This window comes from Channa argus, chromosome 3, assembly GCF_033026475.1.
Source record: "Channa argus isolate prfri chromosome 3, Channa argus male v1.0, whole genome shotgun sequence".
NCBI lineage: Eukaryota > Metazoa > Chordata > Actinopteri > Anabantiformes > Channidae > Channa > Channa argus.
In genome coordinates, this window is record NC_090199.1 from 14,591,753 (window position 1) to 14,612,719 (window position 20,967).

At 40.5% G+C, this 20,967-nt stretch overlaps 1 protein-coding gene across 2 annotated transcripts in view; it reads left to right on the forward strand.

Moving 5' to 3' along the window:
- The first annotated feature begins 3,312 nt into the window (after positions 1-3,312).
- Positions 3,313-20,967, forward strand: part of doc2g (double C2-like domains, gamma) — a 31,127-nt gene continuing 13,472 nt past the window's right edge. Inside the window, exons 1-8 of one of the 2 annotated variants that reach the window (XM_067497862.1) lie at positions 3,313-3,500; positions 5,595-5,987; positions 6,455-6,534; positions 7,093-7,167; positions 10,774-10,883; positions 17,690-17,816; positions 18,042-18,098; positions 18,789-18,913. In XM_067497862.1, coding sequence (XP_067353963.1) covers positions 5,600-5,987; positions 6,455-6,534; positions 7,093-7,167; positions 10,774-10,883; positions 17,690-17,816; positions 18,042-18,098; positions 18,789-18,913 — 962 coding nt within the window. In that variant the 5' untranslated portion in view covers positions 3,313-3,500; positions 5,595-5,599. Of the gene's footprint in view, positions 3,501-5,581; positions 5,988-6,454; positions 6,535-7,092; positions 7,168-10,773; positions 10,884-17,689; positions 17,817-18,041; positions 18,099-18,788; positions 18,914-20,967 lie in introns of both variants that reach the window. The other variant, XM_067497861.1, reaches the window with a different exon arrangement.

The following is a 20,967-nucleotide window of genomic DNA, read 5'->3' on the forward strand; positions in this document are numbered from 1 at the left end:
GAATGACTGCGCTGTTGGTCATCTACGGTAATGAACACAGTACATAAAACAACTAAACAAACACCAGGGACACACAGTATGTAAATTGATTCCTCTAAATAAAATACAATTTTAACTTTTAGTGGACTTTAACATAAAGCTCTAACAACACACACAGCATTATATTTAGAATATAGCAGAAGTGAATTCAAGAATTCAAGATATGCATGCGCAAAGCTTGCATAGTTTCAAGGATGAGTGTAAGATATAGTGAGCGGCTCTTTTGATCTTTATCTGAAAATGTATGCAATTTCCCATCTGTGGGGTGTTGAAAAATTCAGGATGCACATTTGCTACAGTACAGTATGTAAATAGAAGTTTACTTAATCTCAGAGTCAATGGCTGAGAGGCAGGGGTGGCTGTGGTTGTACGCTTAATGGAAAACCTGCACTGCTGTGTGCTAGTAATGGGAAGAGATTATCTTGCCATGCAGAAGGACTGGATGAATGCTCCTCCACAAATTGCTTGTACCCACTCCCTTCATTTACACTCACTTCACTCTGTCAGTTTCTAGATGTTTATTATTTATATTATATTTATAAGTAACGCGGATGCTTATATCATGCTGACATGCATGTCAAAGATGGACCTTTGGTTTCAGAGATGCATCGTAGTAGTACTTATACACTGAAGTGTTTTTTTGTCATTGACACAGTTTATTTCAAATAATGCTAAGAACTCTTTTATTTCCATATAAATGTCTTCATCATATTGGACTGAGTCTCACATCCTTTATGTTGTTGAATGCTGCTGACGCATTCTTTACTTTTGTCAGCTCATGGGCAACTGTGTTAAATATCCATCTGACAGGCTACCTAATGTTTACCCCTGAGAAAGATCAATACCCCAGCCCCATTGTCCTGAAGTCATTCTTCAAGCACAATTGATCGTGTTCCTTCCTGAGACCTGCCTGGACACAGTAAGCCACATAAATCCATGCGGTTTGGTGTCATTGTAAATGGAGAACAGTGTCAATTAAGCCAGTGGCTGAATGTGCTTATTACCTCACTCACGGAGTTTTCAACCTGCAGTCAGGATATTCTCATCCTTCACATTCGCATAGTAAGTATATGTTGAGTGATAGAAAAGACTCCAGCTCAGTGGCTTTTTGGAATTATTGGAAACAAGGCAGAAAAGTAGTTATAAATGGTCATAATTAATATCTTTTTAATGTACATAGTCAAGAAGCGTGTTTACATAGAAATGACCCAATATTTTCACAGTGTGTTCTCAGTTTTTTAGTTACCAATAATCAGAAACTTCATCACAATCTATGTTTGAACTAAAGTTTGTCCACTAGATTAATCATCAGTTATTTTTAACATTAAAATATCCCTTTTACAGTAGTTGATGTAATTGTCATAATAAAGCATCAAATTGTTTTATATTATTTGTTGCTTTACATTATGTAATAATGATAACAGGCACCGTGTCATTGTTTTGAACTCTGTTAGCCTGAACCTCTTCACGTCTTCACGCACACATTTTCCATTGTTGTCTTTGGATGTGATGTTTCTCTGTGTGTATTGGTGTTGCCACAAGTTTCATATTTTTACAAAACCAAACAGTGGGTACTACGTGTTTCTGTTTATTATATAACCACAAACTGTGAATGTCAAATGAAGCTGGAGAGCAGCCAGCACGTTCTCATCCCACAGTGTCAGATATTGACAAAGCCTTCTGTAAATTCTTATTAATCTAGCAATAACATTCAAAATTCCAATTATCACTTGATACAAATTATGCCATTGACCCCATAATGAAACCTGGAACAAATATTTACTTACTTTTTCTAGACAGAAGTTCATACTTCTTGAATTGGAGTCAAAGGGAGCCAGTGGCATCAGACTTTCACAGTAGCTTCAGCCACCCGCTGTGGCACTTGCTGAACAATTGAGACTGCTGTAAGAGTCCTCCTGGTGCGGTACAGTTGGCCTCTAGAATTCTGGTGGTTGGCAGGTCAGCTGTGAGGGCCCTGCCGCTGTTGGATAACTGTTGCTGCCGTAGTGAAGTGCCTACCTGTTCACATCTGCATTTCCCTGTTCACTCTGCAAGCCACGATAACCTCTGTAGGATATAACAACACGAAGACTCTACCATCAATTAGTTCACATAACAGCAACTCAGATATCCAGTGATTTAACCGGAGTGTACTTCACAAGCACTTTTGAATTAATATCCTGCCACTTAAAGCATGTGGTCCATGTCTAAAGCATCTATTTTTTGATAGATAGGTTGCCACTGGTACACGGAGCATTCATTTATCTCATTTCAACTCATCTAGCCCTCATGTTCCTCTTTGCAAATTAATGAATATACAGTGTAATATGATCTGTTAACTCAATATTGATGAGGTAACTCTGATAGTAATGAGATGCCCAAAGCAAATCAAAGAGTTTACAAATGGAACAGCACATGCACCCACATATGTTTACTCCGCTCTCCGTCCAGCTGATGATTAGTTAGATTAGTTACTATTGACCAGGCTTCTTGTTGTTCATCTGTTACTTTTTAACCAGGGAAAATGTAATAGTTATCATTCAATATGAAGCTGATAAAACATCTGGGTTCTCGTGGACCTCAACCAGAACATAACGTTTCACATTCAATCTTCTAAAGCCATTTATCCATTCATTTACTTTTGTTTCCACTTTTGTATCTTTGACTCATTTTATTACTGTGGCAGGTGTCAGCCATTACTATGAGCTCTGCCACAGTTGGATGCATACAGACAAAGCACAAGCACGCGGGCACACACACACACACACACACACACGCTTGGCTGATATTGCCCATGGTCCTAGCCAACACAAAGTAATCTGGCAGTGTTATTGTGTGACTACCATTGTATCTGTTTCAGCTCAGTCAACATGTTGAGTTTAATTTCCTTTCTCTCCCTTTGGTGGATTTTTTTTTTTGTCCCAGGGCAACGTTTCCTTTTGTGTGCAGCGTTTTCATACACACCTTCCTCTTTAACTTCTTTATATATGCCTGCCTCTCTGTGTGTTTTTTTTTACTGGTGTCGATTTGTTTTTGTCTTTATGTCTGTGTAATGTCAGTTTGTCTCCTCATCTGTCACTCTATCACTCTACCTTGAGACATCTCATCCAAAAACAAAAACACCCACATTCCTACACCCCCCACCCCTTTTCCTGGGATTCCTTAAATCTCTCTGCTGCTAAGAAAGTGAGTGACAGTACTATATGCACAGTCTGGGAATGACTGACGGGGATTTTAACCAGATACGTCACAACTCAAGGGGAAGCAAAAGAGGGAGGGACAGAGTAGAGGAGAGCAAACGATGAAAAGAGACAGGGAGAGAAAGAGAGAGAGAGAAGGAGAGAGAGAGAGTGCAGAGGGACATATTGACTCAAAGCTGGTCTGCATGCTCAGTGTGTGAGAGACGGAGGATACGAGAGCAGGCAAGATGGAGTGCTGGCACAGATGAAGACTGTCCCTAGGTACGTATTTGTGCACAGCTTTATGTGTGAGTGTGACAGTTTGTGTGTACGTGCTTGTGTGTGTGCAGGTGAGCTTGCAGGTGTATGTGTGTGTGCGTGTCTCTGCATGTAAGAAGCGTGAGAATAAATTCTTTTGTAAGCACCATGCAAATGATCTTTTATACGTGGGTACCCCAGCAGTGAATTTGGGTGTTGTTACATAAGTACATTGTCAGTAACGACATGAGTCTAGGTATTGAAGATGTGAACAGGCAGTTTGGTGATTTTATCTTTGTGTAGGGTCCTAATGCACATGTGGTTGTGTGAGAGTCAGTGTAACTTCATATGGTGAGGAAGTTAAGTCTTGTGCTGTTTGGATCTGTAAAGTGTAGCGACTAAATTAAATGATTATCTCAATATCTAGCCTTAACATGTAAAACATTTTTGTTAATGATTCATTAAAGATTAGTTATAGCAAAATGGATGTAACTAAAGTAAACTATAAAGGTGCAGTGTATCAGTATTTGCCTACGAACAAAGAATCACATCTTTTCCACTGTTTGACTTGACGATGGTTTTGGTGTGGCTTTTACATGTGACTGAGGCATTTGGCTTTAAAGAGTCTGCTAGAGCATGTTTGCTGTACATGTGGACATATCATTTTAACACATTATGAAAAAGGAACTCCATATCTGAAATGACTTATCCAAAATGACAATGTTGTATTGACTTACTGTGTGTTATATAGTAAAGCTTGTGAAGCTAGCCAGGGTAAACTAATAATAAATACCCGCTGGTCATTAAAAGCAAAATACCAATCGATTTCTTATTTCAGAGTTTGTCAGACAAAACAATCTGAAGACATCACATTAGGCTTCTGGGAACTATGATAACTATAATTTGTTTTTTACTATTAAGAATTAACCAGTTCATTAAAAAAAGATTAACCACAACCAAAAAATGCTAATTAGTTGCAGCCCTAGAGTAAATTCTCAAATAAACACAAAACCATTAATGGAGCTCCAAATAGGCTAATTATTTGCATCTACAAAACAGATACATCAGTCAAAAACTTAAAAGAGCAAAACTGTTTCTTCTGAGACAAACAAGTAACATGGAAACTGACAAATGACAAATTCCTACTAAACATAGAAATCTGCACAGACATGAAGGAACAGGGGGTGCAAGATGACAGTAACCAGCAAAAGCATTAATTGACATGCACATTGTATACGGACATTGTATACGAACATTGTATACGGACAATGACATGCATCCTCACACGTATTCTAAGCTGGGTTTGTTGTGGTCATGTTATAAAGTGGATCTGCCACTTTGTCTGTTGTGTACTGAGCACTGAAAAAATTATCAGTGATTGCCTTTTAACTGTTTAATCTGGGCCAGTAAACAAAGACAACAGTCTCACCTCTCAGTGTGAAAATTAAACCAGTTCTTGAAATAATAAGCAGACAGCAGCCTGGTGGGACTACGTAAGAGAAAACATGGCTCCAGTCTCTCTCAATGACTATAAAAAAAAGAAGGAAATGATGACATTTGTCTTAACAAAGTTGGAGTTTGTTAATAGTTATTACGCTTCATTTGCTGACAAATATGCTCGGGACTAAGAAAGGCTTCAAATAGTATTATGCAAATTTAGCTGAGGGGCTTTACAGATGAGAGAGAGAGGAGTGAAAGAGTAAGATAAGGGAGGGATTAGACTGAAGTGCAGATACACAAGTGACATCATTTGTTCATACTTCACAGCACTACTTTTGAATATTCATTCACCGCACGGACTTGGTGTGCTCACACTTGTATGAGTCACACTCCAAGTGCCAAAGGTTCTGGCAATTTCTGTTTCTATTTTGGCTTTTGAGGAAATCAGCAGATGAAAACAAACATAGTTTTTCTCCTTGTGAATTTCAAAATGTTGCCAATCTTGACTGGCCTTGAAAAGAATTGACTCAGATGAGGAGGAGATGTTTTTCTCTTCGACTTTTGAGCCACTTGTTTCCTCCCATCTGCTAAGATCCGCGCTTATTGTCTCTGTTTTTCTCACCTTATTCTTGTCTTTCTCTCTCCATCACATTTTCACCTCTCAGTTTTGTTCAACAGCCCATATGAGTGTCTCCAAACCCCCACCGCCCCCCTCCACATCCCACCTGGCCATCCCCACTTCCTCCACCTCCATCCCTTCCTCATCTGCTTCCTCCCCCTCAGCAACGCCCAACTCCAACACTTTGCCCCCGCCATCGCCGGTCAAGATCTCTATGCAGGAGCACTTTGCCATCAATGTGTGCCCGGGCCCCATCCTCCCCATCCCACAGATCTCAGACTTCTTCCCACGTTTCCACGACTACCCCTGCACGCCACCACCTCCAAGGGAGAAAAAAATCCTGAAAGAGGAAACCTTTAATGGGGAGACAAGTGGAGGTTACAAGGATGGAGAGAGGAGGGGGGAAAACGATGGAGAGCGGGAGGAGGTGTTCGACTCTGATGATGATGACAGTGAGTTATGTGTGTAGTGAACAAAGTTTTGTGAACTTTGCGTATGTTTATTCAAAAATTGCTAAGCAGCAAAAAAAAAAACAACACAGCCAATACTGAAACTGTAAAGTGGGCAGTCATCATTTCTGTTTTCCTCCCTTTTTCCTCAAAACAAGTTTGTGCTTTTTGCTTGCAGGGTATTTGTGCAGTCAAGCATTTTTCTACAAGTGTTTGTCACTCCCACTTTGTGTGACGCAGCAGCTCAGATGATTTATTACTCGAGGTAGTAATAGTGGGACTGCAAGTTTCTGCTCTTTCCCAAACAGTAATCAAACAAGACAGATCAATTCATATTAGGCAGTGTCATGTTTGTAAGAGGCCATCTGCTACAAATATGACTCAGAGCTTTTGAGTGTGTGTGTTTGTGCGTATGTGACTGTATCTGTCCTTTCCTTGGCAGTAATTGCTGTGGTTTTGATTGTTTTCAGCCTACCTGGGAACGCTGGAGTTCAGCCTGCTCTTTGATCAGGACAACAACTGTCTTCATTGTACTATTCACAAGGCAAAGGTATACACGATTTCAATATCTTCTTCATGTAAATAGACCTCTGTGTGTGTGTGTGTGGTTGCATAATCCTCCTTTAAGGCCTAATAGAAACAATTCTCCTGTAATGTTTTCTCTACATTTGCACAAGATGTCAGAGCGGTTTCTCTCAACCCTTTTAAAGCAACTTATTTGTCACACACCCACTGCAGCTTGTCTATTCAAGACAAAATCATCTCAAAGCACTACAAAATTTTGGATAGCATTGCTGTAACCGCCGAATTTCCGTATGGCCATCGCACAAGGACACAAGCTTAGAATTACGTATAACGTACTGTCACATGGTGTTAATTATGGATATCTCACTGTACTGTTCCATTGAGGACACACAAAAGAGTCAAAGAATGTGGAAAATAGTGGCGTTGAAAGAAACACCCAGAAGCACTGCTGAGATGGAACCACAGTAGAGGAGGTCTGTCATTTCCTCTGTTTGTTTCCGACCCTGTCAGTGTTCGAGGGCACGATGACGTCAACTTTGACACTACAATATGTATGTTTGTCTGTGTCTGCTTGTGTCCACAGGGACTGAAAGCCATGGACTCCAACGGTCTGGCCGATCCATACGTCAAGCTTCATCTCCTCCCCGGCGCAAGCAAGGTCACTACTCAAACTTTACCTCAGCGACCATTAACCTCACATGCTTTCACACTGGACTGACCCAGATACTGACACTCATGACTCATGAAGTTCCACATTGTACAGGAAGTTAAAACAGGAAGTATTTTATACATTCCATTCATTATCTGTAACAACTTATTCTGCTGGATTTTGTTATTATTTAAGTATAAAATAACAAAACAAATATTTAATTTTTGTAACAAAATAGTGTCTCTATCAATTCTTGTTTATCAAATATCAAAACTCTCTTGGACACATGGCACATAACATGGCAGCAAGCTAATTTAGTGTGTCATTTTAAGCTGCTTAAGGGAGCATTTTGGTCGGTTGCTGTTGATGTGGTTTGTCCAGTGTTTTGCTTTATCAAGTACAAACATGTTCTGCTCTGTTGCACTGCTCTTGTCTTGTTTTTAGCTCAGGCAGCAGGGAAGGCTCACAACAACAGCAACCCCCAGCTCCAGCAGAATGCAACCTGTTGTCGGCCATTTTGGCTCAAGGTTGACACAAAATGAGGTTATGTTAGGAGTGCTGAAGTTGAAAAAGGCTAAGGTCTAAGGTGCTAACAATAACAATGTCTGGGGGATTCTGTCCTCCAGCCTTCTTTTGTCTGTGTTCTCTTAGACTGTTTCTCTTCTTTTCATACTTTCCACCCTTATCTCTGTCTCTATCTCGCTATCTGGCTGTGACCCTCTTTGACCTTGAAATACCAACAGTGTGCGGAAGGAAGGGAGACAACTGAGAGGGAGGAAAAGGGGGCAGGGAGGGAGCTGAGAAAGGGAGGGAGTTAGAGACAGATGAGGGGAGGACAGCAGCAGGTGGTTGTCATGGAAACAGGGAGGATTGTTATACGGCTCACGTCAACAGGCGCGTGTTGATGGGGGGAGAGCGGTGGGTTGTGTGTGCAGAGAAAAGCATCAGTGAGTAGGTAAGTATCCATGAACCACAGTTTTTTAAATACCCTCCAGGCGGGGCCCACGTCACTTGAAAAGTATGAGCATGCACATGAAGACGTGAGGGTGATGGACGCACAGTCATACACACACCTACTGTTGTCCACATTCAGACTCAGCATGTGTGCACTGCAATGAATAACCAACACAAAAGGTTTTAGTTTCTGTAAAAAAATGAGTTGTCAAAACATTGAGAGCAGAGGCACACCTCTCTTCCAAGTCCCATACATTTTCCATCCCACTCTTTAAGGCATGCTGTCTTGTGATGTCAAACTAACATGGTGCAACACATACAGCGCACGACCTTGCTCATATGCAAACACATGCTAAGGCTTTAGTCACAGTCACACAGAGATGCTCCCTTAATTTATCTCGCCTTCACATCGCTGTCACTCTCTTTCTCAAACATAAACATGCACAGATGCCGTAGTTCTCAGTGCCTCTATGATGGTCATTACGATTTTCATCCTTCTGCTCCTGATCGAGATGCATGAAAATTAGCTCACGGCCAAAATCGAAAGGAGTTCACTCAAAAGGTCTGGCAGGAAAAAGATACAGGTGTTTTAAATGCCTATAGAAGGAGCATGAGTAAGATGCTGCTCTCAGAAAACCATCCTAATTCATTCAATAATGAATGACAGTGAAATAGCTGCTGTGTTTATTTGTGCTGACACACATAGAAAAAAGCAGCACCACTAAAAGTTGTGACTCTGCCTGTGCACTTCTTCTCCTGCACATTAGTGAATCAAACAAATGACATGAATTGAAAACACTTGTTCTCTTCATGGAGCGAGCTCTGGAGGGCTGAGTCTGGCAGATAAGCCAAAAGTTTTCAGCAGAAAATGGAGAATTAAAATGGGAAAGTAGGAGGAAAGGCAGGAAGAGGAGAGACAGGCCAGGCAGAACAATGATATGTGGGGACAAAAAAAGAGAGAGGGTTCAACATCTGGCCCTGAAGCGCTGTAGCGAGAGGCAGAAGAGAAAGAAAGAGAGAGTGTTCAGACTTGAGCAATAGAATGTTAGAGAACAGACTCCGCATTTTCTCCACCAGCTACAATTAGATGGTTCATGCAGTATATTTGTCCATGGCCACCAGAGGTGAAACTCCATTAAACAACTGCATTAAAAACAGTATCTAAGTATTGCTGGTAAAAGTAAAAGTACTTAGTATAGAGGGGTCCTGTCATCAAGGGCTCAAACATATACAGTACGCAGCATTATTGCAGTATGTAGCAATGAATGGAATTTCTTTGCATATTTTTGTGTAGGTTACATGTTAAGACCCTTCTACATTATACGTATTGTCAAGCTTTCTAATGAACAAAACAAACATTGTGCGTCTGCTTCTCAGTTCTCTCAGATTTTCTCAGCCGTATGTCATATTTATACACCTTCATTTCATTTTTAATAGAAGTCTACATAAAACCAGGCTCTGTAGATTTTAGGAAACCTTCTTTAAAAGGAAGTGCATTTGTTTTCACTAATGGCTGTATACACAGATACCTTATGCTTCTTTCAAAATAATTTACTCATGATCAAGAATGGTCAGCCAGTGCATTACTGTGGCAATGTTTTTATTCATTTTTGACAAACATAAAATAAAACCATATAAAGTTTTGTCTGCACAAACAAAAGTGTACAACTGATCTGATGTGTATGACATTCAGAATAATAAACAGTTTGGCCAGACTTAAAATGTCTTTTAAGTCTAATGATTTTTCACTTCTAAATCTGCAAAGTCACATGTTAATCTAGATGCCAAACAAATGAACTGAAGTTGGGCAGATTAAATAAAGCACAATACCTTACAGTTCCACTTGATACTTCCTGCTGCTGATAACTGCTCCTGCAGCTGAAAACAGCCAATTAGTTCTGGCTTTGGCTCTGCAAGGTCTTATTAACCTACATTTTATGACAAGAATGTGTCCAGAACTTTAGCATTTGAGGAGGAGGTTTGGCTTTGCGTGATAATGCCTGCATGAAGTTATGAATCTTGGGAGCCTGTAAAAATACAATTTATTGGTGTGCAGGCCTGATGTTTAAACGGGTTAATAAATACGTAAATATGAAGTAAATATGAGAAAAAAATCTGAACTAAAAACTTAACAAGATGAATACATCCTGAAGGCAGCTGTGAGAAATTAGGCAAAAAGTGCAAGCGAACTTTGTGGTGTGTGGTGAAGCTATTAGGGGCTCATAGCCATTTACTCTCTTGGAAAGCTTTAATTTTCCATGCTGATTGTGTTGTGAAATTTAATCGGCTGCTGTGCTGTGTTGCGTTTGAGCCACAGTGCTTGTTTTAGAGGACTGACTGGTCCTAATGCACTGTCTTGTCATAATGGGAAGGAGACAGATGGACAGGTGAGGGGAAGGAAGCCTTGTGTCCTCTCACTCTCCTCTACAAAGTAGGCAGCAGATGTCTGCGATTTCCTGAGGGACAGAGATAAATGATGCTCCCCCCCTTCTCTCTTTTGTTGTTTCTACATATTTTGTAGTGTCACACGTTGCCTTTAATTTCATGATCTCTTTACTCGCTCATTCTGATCTGATGAATTAGCTCTCTCAACTTTAATTTAATCGTTTATTCTTGTCCTTTGCCCTTATTTTCTTTTCATGGTCTTTTTTCCCACCACAGGCAAACAAGCTACGCACAAAAACCTTGAAGAACACATTGAACCCAGTGTGGAACGAAACGCTGGTGTATCATGGCATCACAGCAGCTGACATGACAACCAAAACACTCAGGTAGGTACTCGCCCCTTAAATTTGGCTTGGACCAGCAATTAGCTCTATTCTCCAGACAGCCAAATGACCATTTTACGAAGGATGAAGATACATGCTTCCAGTCCCCTAGTGCTGCCAGCAGCAATCAATGCTTCCCAGTGGGCTTTTCCAGGTAAACTGTTTCCCTTGCCATTGCTGTGGCAACTGCTCAGGTGTGGACTGTGCACTTTTTCTCCGCCCCTTCCGTCTCACAGCACAATCCATTCGGAGCGATTGAGGTCAAGCGTAGCCATCTTGGCCCAAAAACTCTGACGCACTCGTGTCATCCTGCATGTGTAAGTTGATTCAGAGACAGTTCAGAGACAGAGTTTTGCGTGTGTTTTGTTTGTGAATGTGTGCGCTGCATTCAATCAGTGTCAGTTTGCTCAGTGGATTCATAATGGGGCCAGAGGGCATTGTTCATCCTGAGGAAACACGAGCACAAATGTACACAGACGTACGCACACACACACATACATACACACAATTCTCATATGCAGGCAGTCAGGTGTGTGCTTATCCTCTTGTGTATATGTCAAGGGCAATCACTCGCAGGAAAGAACATGCATGGCCCCTCGTCAAAGAACACAGAGAAAATACACACATATGGAAACAACACACGTCCTTGAGCTACAAATGCACACATTCTGAAAGAACATTTAACCTCCCTCCACAAACACACACTAACAGCGGCTTGAGGAGAGACCCCACAAACTAGAGGAAACCCACCTGACCTCTGTTCAAGGACACAGTCCACAGACACAAACCAGCGGGGAGGCTCTGGGTAGCCAAAAGGAGGCAGAAGAGGACAAGTGTGACCAGTGTCAAATGAGAGGCGGCTGCCAAGATCAACAAAGAGAGCAGGAGGAAAGCGTGAATGATGTCAAGTGACAGAAAACGGGGTTTGGAAAAGGAAACTAGGGAGGCCAAGATTGAGGAAAATTGCATACAGTTATAGAGGGATGGAGAGAATCCAAGGGTCAATTGAAAGCGAGAGACTGGCTCAGAGAGAGTAGTGAAATGGATAAAGTGATGAATGAGGCAAATCACTTGGCTTAGAAAAAAAGAGAGTGATGGGGAGGAGTTTACACAAAGGGGAGCCAAAAAAGGAAAGAATGAGGACAGTGAGAAATATGTGAGCCAGCAAATGAGCGGGAGTGAATGAAACACTGTCTGACAGCAAGGAAAGATAGTGCTGGGTGGGTAAGCAACAGACAGAAATAGAGAGAGAAATATCTGCTCTTGCTGGTGATGTGTTCAGGTGCCAGCACCATATTCCATACTCATCAACAAGCTATGTTGTCATTACTCCACGGGAAAGGCAACAAGCACTCGAAGAATGGAAAAACAGAGAGGGATCCCCAGAGAAGTGTTTACTCACTGGGTTGTGCCCTTCTGTATGCCGTGCCGACGGTCCCAGCAGGGTGCAGAAAAGGGAGCACTGTACTCTCTGATCCTCGTGCTCTGCACACTGCTGAGCAGGAAGTCTCTGCACAGACTCTGCCTGAAGGGCCGGAGAGTGCCACGTTAGTTCGTCAAATTGGGCCATGCTGCAGTCAGACAGTACAGATTTCACTGTAAAAGAGTAAGAGAAGCATTGTTTCTATGCAGTGTATAATTCTGATACATTTTTTCTGTTTGGCACTTCAGCCCACATGGCAGGCGGCAATAAAAACAGTGCAGTGATTTCTTGGTCTATTCTATTGTACTGCTCTTTGTAATTGAGAACAATCATTTAAAAAGGTATGCAGCCCATGAAGTGAAGGGAGAAGTGCATTAATTTTTGTGCCATTTATTCACTCATTTGCTGTAACAATGATTATATAAAGCCATTATGCTGAGGCAAAATGCACTTACGTACAAAAAGGACAGCTAAATAAAGGCTGCTTTTATAATTCCTTATTTGTAGTCTGTATTCAACAACCTACGCAATATGCAGACCTTATCTTTAAGGCCACTCAAGGTCCAGTTATTAAGAATGAACCAGCTGAGTAAACTAATAACTCATGTCCTCAATCCAGACTTCACGGTTGGCCTAACACTGGCTAATCCTTTAATTGGCGCAACAAGACTGCTGGAGGTTTCTTGAGTGAAAGTCAACTGAAGTGGAATACATACTGCAGAAATCTCCATCTTCACAAGTTATTTACTTAGTTATTGAGCCTTAAAATTGCCTTAATGTACTTGAAAAAGAGAATGCCTGAAACTTAAAGAATTCTACTGGAAACAAGTAGATCAACATTATCAGTCTCTTTTGAAGTCTGAATAAGAGACAGACTGAGCTCTTCTGCAGGTTGATTCATTGTTGAGAAGCAGACACGATTTTGAGATTAGGACCAAATTTCAGTTGCTGCAGTTTGCGTCTGCCTTTGGGCAAATTTCAAATGATTTACAAAACACTGACAGTGATAACATGATGTCTCAGTGCTCCCCCTTACTTTAGTAAACACAATTTCATGTGCATCCTATTGCACGCAGAATATTTTGGTGAATTGTGCATCAATGCATATCTTGAGGAGAATTTCATCTTGCAAACTTTTTTGCCTATTATCACTAAAACGATAGTCAGGCTGTCAGTTAGCACAGGGGAAATGGAGCATGTGGATGTGGGGCATCTGTGTGTATTTGTGTGTTAAAACAAGTTGTCAGTATCAAGTTGAGTCTTTCTGTTTCCTCTCCATACCTCTGTAAGACTCACAATGCCCATGGCTGTGGGAGAAAATGTAATATTACTGCTATGAGCAATATTTTTTTATTTAAAGGTCCAATTTTATGGAGACATCATAATCCTGAGAGTATGATTCCGTTGATCCACTAATTGTTCTCTAACACTGCTAGTAGGTGCATGTTTGTGGTTTTGAGTAAAATTTTTTATCAACATTCATGTTCCTCTCAAAGTGGATTTATCACATTGGTGAATCATTCATTCTTTATTTAGCACCATCATAAGGTCATATTTTTTATTTGCCCAATATTTTGGTAGATGAACAATCCCCAATCAGCAGTGTTTTGTATTACGTGGTAATTAGCAGATGATATGCTGATACGGTAAATAAAGTTATATGGTAAATATACCTGCTAAAAATTAGTATGCATTCTTGTTGTGAGCATGGTTGCATGCCAAAATGAACATCTATCTGAAAGTACAGTCTCATAAAGCCGCTATCACTACAGAGTCCTAATCTTGTAATATGAAATTAGTTAATTAGTGTTCTACAGAAAGCTCCTCTGATATTAATGAGAGATATGCATATCCAATAAATTAACAAGCTGCTGGGATGTTTTTTTACGTAGAGTATGATTTTAAGTAGCCATGTAATTAATCTGATTTTCTATAATGTTTTCTCCGGTATAAAGTGTATCATTCACATTGATTTAAACATAAATGTATACTGTGTATATCTAGAAGAGGGGCACCAAAAGATTGCAAAAGTAATGAAAAACAAATGGAGGAGCATTGGACAACTTATTAGGTTATTTGGCAACACATCAGTAACATGATTTGGTATAAAGGGAGCATTTCAGAGAGGCAGAGTCTCTTGAATGTAAAGATGGAGAGAGATTCACCAATCTGAGACAAACTGTGTCTAAAAATTTTGGAACAATTTCAGAAAAATGTTCTTCAATGTAACATTGCAAAGACTTTGAAGATCCCACCATCTACACTATATAATATTATCAAGAGATTCAGAGAATCAGGAGAAATCTATGTGCGGAAGGGACAGGATCGAAAGTCAAAACTGGACGCATTTGATTAGCGGGCCCTTGCGCATTAAAAACAGCCATGATTCTCTACTGGATATTACTGCATGGGCTCCAGAGCACTTCCAGAAATGAACACAGTTTACTGTGCAATCCACAAATGTAAGTTAAAGCTGTATCATGCAAAGAAGAAGCCACATTTGAACAGGATCCAGAAAAGCTGCCGTGTTCTCTGGGCCAAAGCTCATTTAAAATGATCTGAGGCAAAATGGAAAACTGTTCTGTGGGCAAATACTAAATCAAAATTTGAAATTTTTTTGGAAACCATGGACACCGTGTCTTGAGGGCCAAAGAGGAGAGGGACCATCCAGCTTGTTATCACCAGACAGTTCAAAAGCCATCTGATGGTATGGGGGTGCATTAGTGCCTATGGTGTGGGCAGCTCACACATCTGCAAAGGCCCCATCACTCCTGAAAAGTACATAGACGTTTTAGAGCAACATATGCTCCCATCCAGACAACGTTTCTTTTTCAGCAAGACAATGCTAAAACGCATGCTGCATCCATCACAACAGCTTGGCTTTTCAGAAGAGAAGAGCACGGGGGCTGAACTGGCCTGCCTGCAGTCCAGACCTGTCACCAATAGAAAACATTTGGCGCATCATAAAACAAAGAATCGGGCAAGTACGGCCCAGGACTGTTGAGCAGCTAGAATCCTGCATCAGACAAGAATGGGACAACATTCCTCTCCTAAAACTTCAGCAACTGGTCTCCTCACTTCCCTGATGTTTACAGACAGTTGTTAAAAGAAGGGAGGATGCTACACAATGGTAAACATTACTCTGTTCCAAATTTGAGATGTGTTGCTGCCATCAAATTCAAATTTTGGTATTTGGGTTGCATATCCAGCTACAGTATATCTATATATTTATATTTTAATATACATGGGATGCTATAGGTTATTAAAGGAGCACCTGTCTGACTTATAGAGGAATTCTAAAACAGGAAAACTGTGGGAGAGGGGGTGAGGAAACAGATGAAGTATTTTTAAAGAAAAAGCCAAAAGTTGTGGGGGACACATTCATTGCAGACACCCTACATGTATGACAGAGCAAAGGCTCATAAATCATCTGTCGGTGGCGGTCATGAGTCAGCATTATTCTGAAACTTCTGCTAGAGATATTCATCACTTATGACTAAAGGCTGGAACCAGCATGTCAAGTGTCCAAACATCAGAGGGGCATTAGGAGAGTAGGAAGAGGAGAGGAAGGGGTGTGTATGTGTGTGTGTGTGTGTGTGTGTGTGTGTGTGTGTGTGTGTGTTTGTTTGAGGAAAGCTTTTGAGAAAAAAGAGCAACAGCAGGGCCATCCATCTGGGAATATTTGAGCACAGAGGGAATACTGTAGCAGGTGATGGGGCAATGATGACTCTACTGTAGCCGATGGAATATTCACACTCCATCAAACATCACCATCACTGAATAAGTGAGGAAGAACACAACTGCAGCAATACAATGGTACAACAACAATATCTCTTAAATTGTATTGTATAAGAGAGAGACAACATTCAGTGGAAATGGTTTCTGTAGATTGGGGTGATTGTGGAGGTAATCCAGCCATCATTACTGCAGTGTAACATACTGTAACATGCATTTTCATACTTGTTAAATAGTTTTACAGAACTGCCACTTAAAAACTGGGGTGTGCATTTTAAACACACACACCGTCGTCTCACCTTCCTGCTCTCCTAAAGTCCCTATGATGACGCGCATGCGGCATCGTGAGTGGGCCGGGTGGTCCACTGATTTGATCTTTGATCCAGAATGAAACATCTCACATCTGTTATATAGATTGCCATGACATTTTGTACAGACATGCACAGTCATTAGAGGATGAATCCCAATGGCTTTGGTGATCCAACAACTTTGATTCCTCGCACATAGCACATCACCTCAGGTCGAATTTGTCCAATACGTTGAAAGATCAGTTTAACATTTTTGTGTTCACTGTAGTATTTTTAGACTACACTACATTAATGTGGACTATCTACGGCACATCTGTCAGCAGTGTTGGGAACAACTGAAGTATGTGTAATTAAACCAGTAGTTTAATTATTTTGCACTATTTTGCTGGTTGTTCAACTTGATTCATATTTGCATAGTGATTCAAATAGTTCAATGCTATTTTTCCATTTTTGTGTAATAAATTACTGAAGATGGGGCTGTTTAGGTCAATGGTGAACATTTTATGGATATAATTCTACATCTAAATTGCGATGTTTTCTCAAGTATTGATTATAATAACTGAGATAAATAACTGAGTTATCTTGCTTGACTCAGTAACCACATGGACTAAGCCTTAACTAAATTTCCTCCTGAGGTAGCCTTGCTGTACTTCATCGTCTTTCACTGTGAACTACTTGGAAGCTTGCAAAGCTTCCCCAACACTTTCTGTTAGACAGACTACAGCTTACTTTGACACAAATATCACACAAAAATCATTTAGCTCACCTGGTCTGCAGGGATATTGGTGAAAGACAGCACAACAGATATTGTAAATAACCATGCAGACTTAATTTTGAGCATCCCAGTATGTCAGTCTTTTTTATTGCATACAATCTGTACAAATGATTTGATGACAGCCCTGTTATTCTTCTCTCTGTGCACAGTATGAGCTCAGTCTGTCCTTTTAGCTTATTGAAATGCAGAAGGAAAACTGATTACCTGCTTCAAACTATCTATTTTCTCTTACATGTTTCAATTAAGACAAATTAGTGTCTAATGGAAAAACAGCCAAGAAGGAAGTGATTGAAGTCCTCTGGAAACCCTCCTTGTCTTCAGCTTCAATCACACAGCTTCTCATCATTGACGAGGCTGCTCATGAGAAACCACAGAGAGTCGTCTTGTGTTGCAGGTGGAGGAGCTGATTGATTGTTTAGATGCACTTTGGATATATTTGGCACAGTCTGCGCTCACTTCACAACAATGAGCGGAGCAGGTTTCATCCGTAACTTTTCACTGATTCACCTGCTTCTCCTCTGTTTACCTGTGCACGCGTTTGTGTGTGTTTCTCGTTTTGTGTATGAAGGCTGTGTGTATGTGACATGGACAGACTCGGGAGGAACGAATTCATAGGAGAAGTGAGAGTGGCACTGAAAAAACTGAAAGAGGGCGAAAGCAAGCGCTACAATATGGGCCTGGAGAGAATTGCACAGGTGAGTACGAGTGTGGGGCTGTGGATGGATTGTTCACATGAATGACAAATGGGTTTCTGTGGACATACAGTATCAAGCTGTGTCCTGTTTCAAATGTGCATGTTCGCCTGGGGTATATCAGGCATCAATTTCAGATGCAGTAATGTTTTGTGTGATAGATGTTCACCAGGAGGTTCTGTAGGCTATAACTGTGATTTCTCTCTCTTTCTCTTTGTCTCATTTTAGAATAAGGAAGCCAACAATCAGTTGGTGGAGCAGGGAGCACTTGTGGCAGAAGAGGAGGTTGTAATATTTTCAGCTTTATCCCCAGATCAGCTTTATAGCCATTTTCATCTTAAACATGCATTGCTACAATTTTTATTCTTTTACCCTACTACATCTACATACATGTTCATATTTTAATTCTAATCCATCCTCTAGTTCCATCATTGCAAAAAAGAAAAAAAGAAAAAAGGGTTAGTTAAGGGTTTTGGAATCAGTACATGTCTCTGAGGCATGAACTTTGATAGAGCGGCGTGAAGAAAAACCACTCCCATGGACGCTGTGCAGCAACAGATAGTAGATCACACCACTGCTGCTCATCCAGTGTTTTTCTCCTCTGGTGATCTCTATCACGTTTCGTTTCATGATTTTAGAGACAGAGGGTAATAGCTTTTGGTCTCTGATTAGACTCAGTTTCTAAGATTAAGAGGAGAAAAGAACAGTGTCATTTTGCCAGACTCAGATAAGACCTTTAATTACAAGGTCTAATTTGCATACCCCATTGCCCAACTAGACACACACTATATCCTAGGTACTGAAAATGTTTTAAGCCTTAAGGGGATTTCCAATTATTCTTATAATTCCATTTTCATCTGGTGAGTTCTTTTACTTTTGTTTCTTTTACGTGAAAAGTGTTTTGACTCCTCTGCAGGATTCCCCACTGTCTGAAGCAGGTGCTCTGTCTGACACTGCTGTTTTGTGTGTCCCCAGCGAGGCCGCATCCTGGTGTCACTCTGCTATAACACAGAGAAGGGCTGCCTGCTGGTTGGGATCATACGCTGTGCCCATCTGGCCGCCATGGACTCCAACGGCTACTCCGACCCCTTTGTCAAAATGTAAGTTGCACATTATTGGAAAAACTGCTTATTCTACAAAGTATGTTCACATGCAATGATTCTGCATTTAGCAATTCACATTCAGTGACAATGTTCAGGTTTGCTGCAATGAAAATGTAGCATGTGGTCAGCACGCTGGATTCACTGCTTTGATGTTTAGTCTTATGACGGTATTTAGTTTTTCTAATTTAACTATCCTCGCTATTACTGTCTCTTAATTATTAGCTACTATGTGTGAATAATGAAAGATTGTTCAATTACACATTTGGAGTGAACATATTGGCAGACTTCATATTACATAAATACTACACATTTTAACTGAAGAAAGTCTGAGCACGCTATGATTCCCCAGTACCTTTCATAGGTAAGTCAAAAAAAAATGTTCTCTCACAGATACATATAATCTCTTCAAAGAACCCAGAGTTACAGTGCGTAACTTCTGTTCTGTCATTTTCACACATGCTTTGCCTTTTAGCCAGTCACACAAGTGTGAGGGGGTGTAGCCAGAGGACCTATTCTGACACCAGCATAGCACAACACCCACAAGCCTAGGAAACACACATATGTGGGTCGTGTACTTGGGATTTATTGCATTAGGGGCAAGAAGGTAAAGTCAGCACAAGTCTGACTGACTAACAACATATCTCTGAATCCCCTTTTGGAAACAAGATGCTGCTGTTTGATAGGCCAGCTACATGTGCTGCCAGCAGGATCCCTAAAAGTCCCCATTATGTGATGGTAGTGATATTATCAATCACATTAGAGAAAGGAGTGGGTAGATTTGGACTCCTGTTCCTGATCATACTTTCAAATGCTTGGTGAGACTCATACATTTCTCAGTCGGTCCAAGTGTCTTCGAAAACACAGAGAGTGTTGACACTGTACACTCGAACGAGACTGCCTCTAAAGCATGGGTGGTGACAGATAAAACCCACTCAGCTCAATCTCTGATCTGACCGTGCAGGGAGTGAGAGCTCCCACGCAGGACAACCAATCCTGTAACTGATGCCACCTCCAGCAGTGGGAGGCTTCCAGCCAGAAGTATCACCAGGTTGCAGAAATTTAAAAGCTTTCAAGCAGTTTTTAGTTTCTTCAGTGCACCCATAACACCCTTTTCTGCCTAGATTTGTAGAGAGGCTTACACATATTCCTGCAGAACTGTGTGTCCAGCCTTACATTAAGGCCTGGATGACCCATTTTAAAGTAAATGGAAACTGGGAAACACAGTTTTTCATTGTACTGAGAAGTCTTTATTGATTTAGGGGTCAGCTAAAATTACAGGACTGAAACACCGTTTTTATCTGGTGTTATTTTCAGTTGTGGGAAATATTGGGCAAAACCTTCAATTCTTAGTCACAGTATTGGGATTTTGAACTTCTTCTCTCTCTATTGAGAGATGAGTAAAACAAAATACAAAGTGCAATCATGACAAATATTTTTCTTCTTTGTCTCCAAGTTATTGATTTATTTTATCAGTGAGGCTTTCAGCATTATTGGCCTATGAGAAAAATTACACATGCACAGAATGTATCCAGTTCTTATTTTTTATTCTATCCTCTTATTTTCCTTCTACTTTGTTGAATTATATTTGCTTTTGTTGTGTCTCTCCTCTCTTGTCTTCATTGCACCAGCTGTTTCTGTTTGCTCACACTCTTTAAGTTTACATGACTTGTTTGAGCCCCTGCACTGATCTGATTCTTATTTCTGGCACTTCAGCTTTTTGGATTTTTGATTTGCTTGTCTGCCAGTCTGGGTTACCTTTCGTTCTCTTCTGTGTTTCTGTAGCAACAACTCTGTTTCCATCACAAAGAGCCTTGTTTACCACAGTTCAGTAGATGGTCTGCAGAGTATTCTTCCTTTTGAGTAAGATCTTACGAAAGCTCTTAAGTTTTAGTGAAGTTGACTTTGAACAACAAAAATGGGAGAAATTGTATTTTTCTAGCGTGATTAAATTAATCTCTAGAGTATATAAAGATATTAAGAAGCCATAAGAATTAATATCTGTCTGATTTACTTTACTATTAGCAGTAACATTTCTCAGTAACAGTTGTCTT